Raw genomic sequence first — 12,198 nt, 5'->3', positions numbered from 1 at the left:
ACAAATAGAGGCAGAATTTCATAAACCTGCAGATAGATAACTCAGTTATGAAGGAGTAGTTCAAGCTGAGACGGGAGATTGTTCCATGTATCTTGGAGCTAGAACAATCTTCGAAACAATTATTGGCCATTACAGAGTATTTGCCAAGTTATGTCACAGAATTTAGCTTGGGAAATTAGAAAAATGAGATGCCATTAACTCTATCTTATTACCATATTGTCAAGGAATAATTTTTTAATCCCACCCAAGTATACAAGGATACAATTTGCTTTTTTGAACCATTCTTTTTTTTTTTTTTGGTTTTTCGAGACAGGGTTTCTCTGCGTAGCTTTGCGCCTTTCCTGGAGCTCACTTGGTAGCCCAGGCTGGCCTTGAACTCACAGAGATCCGCCTGCCTCTGCCTCCCGAGTGCTGGGATTAAAGGCGTGCGCCACCACCGCCCGGCTGAACCATTCTTAAGACATTACATCTGCAACCAGAGCAATATGTTACCTTGTTCACCAATGTTTTCCATGGACACTAGAAAAAAGAAAAAGGTCATAGGTTATATGAAGCTCATGTAAACGGAGGGCCCTGAGATAAAAAGACAGCAAAATGGGTTGATTACTTGACTTCCCTTGAAACCAACATTCTTTCAATAGTTGCTCAGCCTTATGTAGAGGAGGGGTGAGCACTGTGGACAGGGAGGGGCAGAGAGGCGGGACGAGCAACTTCAGTCACCTGTGCTTCAGTGGTACACCTCACCTAGCAAGGCAGTGCTCCTCAAGTGTGAGCCTCTTGGGCCTCCGTAGACTGGCTTATTGGCCTTCAACTATAGAGTTCAGATAAAAAAAAAAAAAATAGCGTGCTCCAGGCCCATTGCATTTCCTGAGATATTTATTGGTCTTTATGAATGAGCAGCCATCTAGTCCATTCTCCACCAAGAACCAAATGTCTGTGCTTCCAGCACTTAAGATCCCCCTCTACCAGCAGAAAGCCTCACGCCCATGGCTCACATGGCTCCTTATGCATCATTGAGGGACCCAGACAAGGCATGGAGAACCACTATCTCTCTGAGCATAGCAGTTGGGGGAGGACAAGCCAGAGACAATCTGAAACAGACTGGAACACGAATCTGCATACAGTAATCCATACAATTTCTTTACTCCTTGTTATGTCTATTTATTTTGCTCTCCATGTGATTTCCCTGGGCTAGTAATAATGTCTTTTGGAGTTTGGACCTTTCTCAGTTGTACCAAGAGAAGGGTGTATTTATCTTTTTTTTTCCCTACTAAGTTTTCCTTATTCCAGAATGAAAAGTCACTGCCTTAAAACATGCTGCAATCTTGGGGCCATGTGACAGAGTTTTAGAGGTACCTGGTCCAACCTACCTCTTTCCCAAGTATTTCTAGAGCTGCAGAGCCCACAGCTTTAGAGATCAGCCTGCCACATTACTGAATGGCTCTAAGAATTTAAAAATCCATGCACATAGCATGTTGAAATTTGTTTCTGCATGGCTTTGAATTGTGGCATTTAGATTTCTATTAAATAAAATAGCAATAACTAAAAACCTAAATGAGAAGAGCTCACATATCTAACATGATTGCACTCCTTTAAATGTTTCTCTCAGGTCAAATGTACCATATCTACCACCCACTTCAGAGATCCAGTGAGGAAATGCATTCCGCCTCGCTTCTAATTTGCTAGCAAGCTTGTAAGACAAAGCCGTTTGCAAGCCAAACATCATGGTGCCTGTCTGGCTCCTATTGGAGATGGGCAAAGACAGCTCAGGCATTAAAGTGCTTGCTTCAGAAGCACGGCCCTTGAGTTCAATCCCCTACATTCACATTAGGAAAAAAAAAAAAAAAAAGCCAGGGATGCACAGGGAAGCAGGGACAAGTTTAAAATATTAAGGTAGACAGCTCATGAAGAATAAAAGCAAAGGTTATCCTCTGGCCTCTACATACACATGTGCACATGCACCCACACACACATAAACCTACCCACACATACAAAAGTGTACCCATAAACACACACACACGAAAAGTGTACCCATACACACACACACACACACACACACACACACACACACACACACACAACACACGGAAACATCCATGTAAGTTTGTTTACAAATGAGAGTCTAATCAGAGTTCACTTTCTCAGACCCCCTGAAGGAGCTTATCTGACAGCCTAGGAAGATTCAAGATCAGCTTGATCTCTGTGTCTGAACAGACCATCACACCATCACACCCAAGCATTCTTCTCTAGGCCCCAGACTTCCCTGCCCTGTCAAGGGCTCCAAACTGATTGTAACCCTTTCCTACCCTCCAGCGGAACTAATCAAGGCAATGCAGAAGCAATTTGGATCCGTGTGTGAGTCTACCTCTGAGTGACCTTAATGACCATGCTAGAGGCACAAACATAAAGAGTTTGTACTTGCTAACACTTGACTACAGTAGTCAGAATGGAAAATGGTAAAACAAAGAGACATTCTGGAAAACAAGTGTAGCTACTGTGAGCAGATAATCTCTCTGCCCTGGAACAGCAATCTATTAAGTGGATAATCTAATAATATTAATTACATTATTAACTTCACAGACAGTATTTCAGTATTATCTTTTTTTATTTTTTGGTTTTTCAAGACAGGGTTTCTCTGTGTAGCTTTGGTGCCTGTCCTGGATCTTGCTGGTAGACCAGGCTGGCCTTGAACTCACAGGGATCTGCCTCCCGAGTGCTGGGATTAAAGACGTGTGCCACCACTTACCTGGCTTAGTCTTATCTTTTTAAAGGCTTTTTTTTTTTTTCATCCATGACCTGTACTTCACCAAAAAAATTAAACAAGTTATATGTAGAGTCATACTTACAGCAAATTATTTTAATAACATTTATACAATGAGATGTAACAGTTCCCAAAGGCCATGTTCAATTACCCTAATACTATAGAGCTATCAAATTTCTTATAGCCATGAGTCTTTGTAAATTTAGTCAACATCATAGGCCAAAGAAAGACTATCGTCTTAAAGCTGGGTCTCTCAGCACTAGGGAGGCAGAGGCAGGAAGATAGATAATTCAAGGCTAGCCTGGGTAGCATAGTGAGACCTTGTCTTAGAGGCAGCTCATGGCTAGACACAGCAGATGCCTAGTACATACAGGTCCTGGTTCAATCTCTGGCACCAAAAACAAGGAAACAAAAAAAAAATGTGTTTTGGTATTAATTTCCCTTATTACTGGTGAGGCTTGGTATCATTTAAAAAATATAAGCATGGGTTTTCCTTATCTATTCTTAGTGACTTGTGACTTTCTTATTGGCCTATTTAGCTTTTGTTTATCGAGACCCTCTTGTATGCTCCTGACAGTAATCCCATGTCTGTTTTACACATATTACAAATAAAGTTGTGAATAACCATTTTCAAACGGGAAAACAACCACTGGTTAAACACCAATACTCAGACTTAGGACATAGCTTACTAACACATACAAGGAACACACTAAGTTGTATTTTTATGGAAGAAAGGAATGCCCTCTCCGGCATATTTTCCCAATTTTTACACCAGTGCCTTATCTTGACAATTCCAGTTTCATGTCAGAGCCATCAAATTTTAAAATGTCCTTTCTTATTGTGTAAGAATATGTAAAACATGTTATTTTCTAGTATAGCTATTTTTAATAGCTATTTAAGAAAAGTCACTCTTTGGCTTTGGATACTTTCCTAATAATATGTATATATGCAAATAAAATATATGGGAAATATAACTTAATTTTTGAAAAATATGAGTGGTAATCTAGTATAATTTGGTTACTTGTATCAGCATAAGAATTAAACCATGGGCCTAGGGAGATGGCCCAGAGGTTAAAGACACTTTCTGAGGCTAGTTCCTCACACTCGCAAAGCAACACCACTGTTATAGATGTTATTATCACAATTTTTTTTTAAAAAAATGAGGGATGGCAGAGTATCTTGTGTAAGCCTGCAATTGGTGGAGTGGGACTACATGTCTCCTGTCTCTACCAGGAGCATGAGCTCTGGAGCACTGTGAAACGTAGGGACATTTTCTCTTTGACAAACTGAACACAAATCCATAAAACGTAGGGAGAGCGAATGTGGGGGAACTCCTGTGACCTTCTTGTAGTACTTTCCTGTCTTCAAAGTTGCTTGAAGCCAGGCTCTCCCTCAGCCTTTTCTATTGTACAGGCATGTGAACTTGTCTTCCTCCCTCTTGAGAGGCATTTTCTTCCCTCTGGAGAAATAACGCCAGCAAGGAACACAGAAAGAGTGATTCTTCTATTACGAGCTGCATTTCTGCAGTGTGCTAGGAGCACACAGTAAAGGCAGCCACCTCGAGTTGTTCACATGAGTGAAAGACAGAACCAACGTTTCTCGTATGTCCGCTGTGGTGCATCATTTAGAGGGATTTCAACTGGTGGCTTCTTCAGAGTGCCTCTCCTTTATATCGTGAACACTGCTAGAGCAGATATTTGCCTGAGTGAAGAATTAATTCTGACATGAGACCATAGAGCTCAAGGTCATATTTTTCTCAACCCCATGAAGTTCTAAACCGGAAGTCAGATCGTTTCTAGGGCAGAATCAATTCTGCACAGATGCTTGCGACTGGGCCAAGCTAATTTGTTTCTCTTAATGAAGACTTCCAATAAATGCATGTATTTTAATAGTGAGCTTTTAAAAATTAGAAAATTGCCTATAAAATACCTGGAAATCTTCTACGAGTCTGTTAGAAGCATAATTTTTAAATAGACAAAACTGAAATTCTAACAGGGGACCTTCCTCCAAAGCCCTTGAAATGGCACTTGAACAAGTCCCAGGAAGCCTGGATTCTAGACCAGTCTTCCCGTATATCACACTGTGATCGCAGTATGCAGCTAAGTTGTGCTTTGTGAACTTAATAAAATAATTAAATAGTATCACATTAAAACTCAAAAGCCATATTAAAACCTATTAGTTTCTTTTGGAAGATGTATTATAAATATGCTCAATACTATTATTTAATTGATTAAAATTTTTATTTATTTTTAAGTCTCTCTCTCGTCTCTCTCTCTCTCTCTCTCTCTCTCTCTCTCTCTCTCTCTCTCTCTCTCTCTCTCTCTCTCTATGCATGCCAGAACTGTGGAGTCCAGAAGAGGACACCAGACTACAGATACTTACATAACAAAATCCACAACAACAAAATGGTACTGATCCTTAACACAAGTAATGAGACAAAAACCACACTTTAGTCTTGATGGGGCACTTAGTATGATACTTGTGAGACTGCTTCCTAAAAGTGAGAAGGTTTATTTTAGATCTAACACTTTAACTTAATGAACACAAACTCACTTTATTTTTTTTTTTTAAATCTGAAACAAAGACGACTAAATCCTGTATTCTCCTCAGACAAGAGAAATATAATTTATCGGGGGGAGGATATTATCTATTATCCATTCTATTATCACATTAAAATGTTTACTAGTTATACCTGTGGGGACAATCCAGACATAGACAGTAGCGACACTGTGGGCTACATTCAAAGTGCATTTGTCTAATTTTATTTTAAATGAGTAGAACTTCTTCCTGGTCCAGGCCCTGCAATGGTCTGTTTTGCTCCAGAGACTTCCACTCCTCTCTTATGCCTCCAGGACTTAAAACACTGCCCTGGCTAATTGCGTTACAAGAATCACAGCCCTTTATTGGTATGGATGGGATGCAGGAAGAGAGGGAACAACAAATTATCACCATGGTTACTAAACTGTTACTGTGTACCAAGAACGAAGCCAAACGCTCCAAGAATGACACCTTAGACCCCCTCAGACTGCAAGGCTAGGAGTTCAGCTTCCAGTTCTATTTTCTGATGACACCTCACCTCCCGATTGAGGCTTGCTTCCTGTCTCTAGCTGCCATTACGGCGTTGTTGGGGTTTTTTGTTTTGTTTTGTTTAGCTTTTTTTTTTTAAAAAAAAAAAAAAAACAAGAAAACTGATTTTAGCAATTATCCACATCATCCCCCCAAGCACTAACGTCCTATTACTTCTTTGTTCAGCTCCATTGGTCTCTCCTATCCAATGGCATACTGTGATCACTCTTGTTGAAGTTTCCACCGGCCTCGCCCTACCACTAATTTGTTATGTTCAAGCAATGCTAGCTGATCTAATTATGCTCATTTAGAAAAAGTTTGTCAAACTGACTGTGGATTTATCTTGGCTGAGTTCAGCCAGTGGAAGCCTCTTATAGCAGAATCCTTTGTCCTCTTAGCTTCTCAAGAAGCTCATGGGCATCTTCAATGTACTAAAGATCAAAACTGATGTTGCCTTTAGACCATCGCAATGCCAGACCTAAGAGACACTTGCTATTCCTATGAGTGCTTTCGGTTTAATTCCAACAGTAGCTACCTCTTCCTAACGCCTTAAAATTTGTTTTCCTTATAACATATCTACTTCCATTTTCATTTTTATTTTAGTTAACTTTGTTTCCATGTACATACTAATATGCAATCTCCTACTGTGTTATCTTTAGGAATGGCTTTTTTTTTAATGTTCTTTATAAAACTTTTCTGTGTGATCCTAATACACCATGGTGATTTTAGGGAGAACTCCAGAGCCCACCTTCCTCTCCATCCTCAGGTCATGCTACCCCCTTCCAGTGCACCACGCTTCCACCCCTCTGGGCTTTCTGAATAACACTGTCCCTCTTCTCAAAAGCCCCTTGACTGGCACTTTAACAAGTCACAGGAAACCCTGACTGTCTAGCCCTCCCATACACGTTACCGTGATCACCATACACAGGGAGGCTGAGCTATAATTTTGTGGTTTAAGCAAAGACTTGTGCTTTATCTTGAAGAGTCCTCCTTCTCTAAAATTAAACTATTATCTCTTAATGTTTTCTGGAAAAGAAAAAAAAAAAAAACTGACTTAACAACCTCAGTCAAAAGTGACTCTAAAAATAAGTTTGCCATTGGATTTATGTAATCTGATTTGTGAAGGACAGGGAAGTAGCTTCCGGGCAGAAACAGAGGGGAAAGATGAGGCTTCAGGAGTGTAGAACTCAAACTCCCAATACCTGGGTTACCATGGAGCCAGTTCTCACTCATTATGCATGTTACATACATCCTTGACACTCTGTATTCCCACAGTGGATCCCCACACAGCTTAAAACAAAACAGAAACTCCATAAGACTCCAATTGTTTGCTTTTAATAATAATAATAATAATAATAATAAAAAAGGAAACAGACTACATTTTCTACGAACATGTAAACTGATGATGAAACCATGTCCCTCAAAGCTAGTGCCTAAAAGACTTGTGCTGCATTTAAAATAAACCCACCTCACGCCATCCTTGACGCCACAAGTGACCAGGCTCTGGCCTACCTGTGTTTCAAAATCACATCTTTTCACCAGTCGCCCTGTTCCTGCGGCACTGGGGTTATTCCTAGAACACAGGTCAGACTGTGTTTAGTGACTCTTCAAGAGTTTGCCGAGTTCGGTGCTCCTCACCACCCTTCAACTGCAACTTGAATGTTAGGACTGGGTCACAAACTGTTGCCCAGGCAACCGCTCTCTTCTTTGTCTTCCTCTGTCCCTTCATGCACTCTCTATTTTTCTTCTTCTGTTTCTCCTCTGGGTTGCTCGCTGAATTTTTTTTTTTTTTTTTTAAATCCTGGCTTTAGAGCTTCATGGTCATTTTATCTTGGTGAGTTTGGTTTTTGTTGATGTTGGTTTCCTTTCTAAACACTCAGTTCATCGCTCAGGTCTCATCACTGAGAGCTAAGTTATAAAAAAGCAAATGCACTTGGCATATCAGCCTGGCATGTCTTAGGGGCTCTTAGTTTTTTTTTTTTTTTTTTTTGCGGAGGCTAAAGACACGACAGAGAAGGGAGGAGGGGTGTGTGGTCCCTTTGCCCATGTCATCTCCACCCCCTCCCCGTCCCACCCCTCAGGCTCAGTAAGAGCAGTTATAACCACAAAATAGGCAAGTGGATTTGCAGTTTAAAGTTGGTCTCAAGGCTGCTACAGAGGGAAATGCCTGCAGGGTTGCTAGGGCTGGGTTGGGGCGAGACCTTTTGAGGTGGAGATGAAAAGAAAATGTAGCACATCACACCTCACCTTGAGCAAGGATACAAAGCAAGCTAAGTCAGGGGAAAGGACAGACGACTTCCCCGACTTCCCCGAGAATGTCTCAGGATGCTGCCCTGCTGGGTCCACCCCCTCACCTCATTCCCCTGAGTAGCTGAGATTACAGGAGTATGCCAACAGGTCCTGCATGGTGAGCAGTCGCGCGTTTCTTTACCTTACCCCTCCTTTATAGCAGGTCCCGCATTGGTGAGCTGTTATGTGTTTCTTTACCCTACCCTTCCTTTCCTCTTCTTCAGCAATCACACCCTGTGACTTTATCAGAGAGGTCGTAACAAAGTAGCAAACATGTGGTCCATAAACAAGGGAGGCAAGAAAACCAAAAGCAGGATGTGGATGAAGTTGGTGGCCACTGAGGCCTCTTGCTTGGACTTACAATGGCCACCAACTCTCCGTGTCTTCACATTGTCTTTCCTCTGTTACACTCTGCTTTTAAATTTCCTCTATCCCTCCCTTTCTCCCTCCCTTCTCCTCCTCCTTTCTCTCTCTCTCCCCCTCTCCCTCCCTCCCTCCCTCTCTCTCTCCTCCTTTCTCTCTCTCTCTCTCTCTCTCTCTCTCTCCCTCTCTCTCTCTCTCTCTCTCTCTCTCTCTCTCTCTCTCCCTCTCTCCCTCTCTCTCTCTCTCTGTGTTTTGTTTTTCTTTCCTTTTTGTTTGTTTTACAAGACAGAGGTTTCTCTGTATAGCCCTGGCTATCCTGGAACTCACTCTGTAGACCAGGCTGGCCTTGAACTCACAGAGATCTGCCTACCCCGCTTCCCAAGTGCTGGGATTAAAAGTGTGTGGCACTACCGCCAGGCACAGATTTCTTCTCTTATATGGACACCACACATAATGGATTAGACTCTACCCCAGTGACCTCATTTTGGATTAATTTAATCTCTTTAAAGACCATATCTCTGTGCTGGAGAAACGGCTCAGCAGTTAAGAGCACTGGCTGCTCTTGTAGAGATTCTCAGTTCAATTCCCAGCAACCATGGTGGCTCACAACCATCTCTAGTGGGGTCTGATCCCTCTTCTGGCATAAAGTCATACATGCAGAATAGTCATATACACAAAATAAGTAAATAAATCTTTTTTTTAAAAAAGACCTTTATCTCCAAAGACAATCACATTCTGGTGCCCTCAAGTTTGAAACACTAAGATTCTTGAATGGAAACATTATAGCTTATAATGTCCTCCAAAATCTGAGGTTAGTTTGAACAGAGCAAAGGCTGGATAGAGGCGAGATGGAATCTGGGGTTAATGTGGGTGAGAGAGGGTCAGATAAACATTTGTTGAATGCTTACTATATGCAGAAGATTTGGGCTAAAAATCATTAAATGTTCATCTCACTGAGGAAGGTCATATTAAAGTTTTAAAATCTAAGCCTTTCTTCCAGAGAAAGGACAACTTTAAATGTCAATCAAATTATGAGATATAGAATTAAGATCTAACTATAGGCCTATCTGACCCGAAAAATTTCTCAAGGATGATGCCATGTGGCCTCCCAGGATCTGTGACATCTGTTGCCTCCTAACCATGTACCCTGCTAGGCTTCCAGGTCCTGGATAGATCCCTTCTTTGATTACTTCCAACTTCAATGACCTGCGTTCAACTAGTCTGCCAATGTTTGATACCCATACTGCTTTGGGTACATTGGAAAGCACAGTGTAAAAAGTCCTCTACCACTCCTTCTCTTACAGCCTGCTTGAAATATCTAGGCCCACATATTATGAACTTTGGCCACCATTAAAATACTCCAGTGGTCATATTTAAGGGCAAAGCTTGAGTTTCACTTCCCCGAGTTTCTCACTTCAAATTTGAATAAGATCTATGCTGTTAAGGCAAGGTTGGGTTGGTTAGTGGCAACTGAAAACTAGGGGTGTCCTAACTTTCAGATATTGGTAAGTCCTAACTTAGCAATGCAGAGAGAGAAGAAGTGTCTGGGACACTTCAAGGGTTCATCCTTGCTTGGATAGCTGCTAGTAAATGCTGCAGAACATGAGGCTACCCTGACTAAGAATTCCCAGTTCTTAAACTTGGGAAAATATAAAAACCTAGAACTGTTTCTTTCCTGCTACAATGGAAGGGAAACGTCTCCAAAGTTCATCACAGCAGTGACTCAGCTTGAGATCTGCCTCCCTGGAGCATTTTAAGTGCACAATATAGTAGTGTTATGTACAAGCACAATAACAGACAACAGCTTCCTAGAGCCCAGTCATCCAATATGCCGGAAGAACTTCACACCTGCTGAATGCAGTCCATTATCCCTCTCTTCTTCCAGGTTCTGGAAACCACTAAACAACTCCACTCACCATTTCTGTTTGACTATTTTGCATCCCTAGAATCAATGGAATAAGCATTAGTCTGCTGTGGATAGCTGTATGCTGTGACTGGTTAATAAATAAAGTGCTGATTGGCCAGTAGACAGGCAGGAAGTCCAGAGAGGAGAATTCTGGGAACAAGAGGGCTGAGTCAGGAGATGCTGCCAGCCGCTGCCGCCATGAGATACCAGTAAGCCACGAGCCATGTGGCAAGGTATAGATTTATAGAAATGGGTTAATTTAAGATATAAGAACTAGACAGCAAGAAGCCTGCCACAGCCATACAGTTTATAAATAATATAAGCCTCTGTGTGTTTACTTGGGTCTGAGCAGCTGCAGGACTGGCGGGTGGGAGAGATTTGTCCTGACCTCTGGCAGGCTGGAACCAGGAAAACTCCAGCTACATTAGTCCTGTTGTGACTGGCTGATCTTGCTCAGTGTAATGTTGCCCAGGTTCACCCATGTTACTGCACATGACAGATTCAACATGTGTGCTTCAGCAATCTGATGATAGTCATTTGCTTGCTGTAAATATTTATGTGCCTCCATTCTACAGATGGTATTAAGACCTAAATTAACACTAGGAATACATTTCCTGACTGTACTTAAATCATTAGTAGTGGTTATATCTCAGTTTTTCTGTTAGGCTATCCTATGACTCACTGCCGCTTTAATATTAGCAAAGAAAAAGCTGACCCAACTACTAGTTAGTGAGCAATGTAGATAAATGGGGAAATCTGTTCTCTCGCCTAGTCCCTTGATGTTAGTATTCTCATTTTACTCAATGAAATCCAATAATCTGTATCTCAAAACAGACAGGATTAGGAGTCAGCAAGATGGCTCAGTGCATAAAAGCATTTGCCTCAGGGTCTGAGGACTTGAGTTTGATCCCTTGGACCAACATCATAGAAGGACACTCTCAAAAGCTGTCCTCTGAGCTCAATCCACACACTATGACACATGCACATACATGTGTGCGTACATACAACACAATGTTTAAATAATGTAATATATACAAAAACAAGATTCCCTTGTGCCAGCGAGCTATGTAGATGTAAGTGAGGGGTGCAATTTATTTATCCTGCATACACTGGTAGGGCCCTCCATTTTCTACTCATGGCTACAAGTCAACCTCAAGTTCAAATAACCATGGAACCTTTTCAATTCCAGTGCTCTTCCTTCTCAATTTCAAACGTTTTTCCTTAAGGAAAAACCATGAGAAATTTCTTTGAACTATGGACTGTGTTGGATTCTGGACTCTCATCCATTCTAGCTGGTTCCCATGTAATGAGCTGTCTACTATTAAAGGGAAGGTTAGGAGGAATCTACAGCCTAAGACATTTCCTTCATTAGAACCTAAATTATATAACTGGAAGGACCACACTACTCGCATTGCCCAGTGTAACTTCTCACCATCTTCTTACCCATGTTCACACGTACATATTGTCTTAGTTACTCAGTTGCTGTCATAAAGTACCACGACCAAGGCAACTTCTAGAAGAAAGAGTTTATTGGAGGCTTACGGTTTCAGAGGGTGAGTCTTTAACCAACATGGTGGGGAGCATGGCAGCAGGTCATCAGGCATGGGACTGAGCAGTACCTGAGCTTACATCTTCACAGACACCCACAAGGCAGAGAGACCAACTGGGAATGGCATAGGCTTTTGAATCCTCAGAGGCCCCAGTGATGCACTTCCTCCAACAAGGCCACGCCTCCTAATCCTCCTTAAACAGTTCCACCAACCAACCGGGGACCAAGTAGTCAAACATATGAGCCTATGGGGTACATTCTCAT

At 41.7% G+C, this 12,198-nt stretch overlaps 1 protein-coding gene across 2 annotated transcripts in view; it reads right to left on the bottom strand.

Annotated features, from left to right (window-relative positions):
- Nucleotides 1-12,198, bottom strand: part of Zdhhc2 (zinc finger DHHC-type palmitoyltransferase 2) — a 61,987-nt gene that overhangs the window by 35,021 nt on the left and 14,768 nt on the right. For both annotated transcript variants that reach the window (XM_028872363.2, XM_028872364.2), the window contains exon 2: nt 493-519. In XM_028872363.2, the coding sequence (XP_028728196.1) occupies nt 493-519 (27 nt within the window). The remainder of the gene's footprint in view (nt 1-492; nt 520-12,198) is intronic.

The sequence above is a fragment of the Peromyscus leucopus genome, chromosome 17, assembly GCF_004664715.2.
Source record: "Peromyscus leucopus breed LL Stock chromosome 17, UCI_PerLeu_2.1, whole genome shotgun sequence".
NCBI classification, from domain to species: Eukaryota; Metazoa; Chordata; class Mammalia; order Rodentia; family Cricetidae; genus Peromyscus; species Peromyscus leucopus.
The sequence above is the reverse complement of the archived record's forward strand: the minus strand, read 5'-3'. Positions and strand labels throughout refer to the sequence as shown.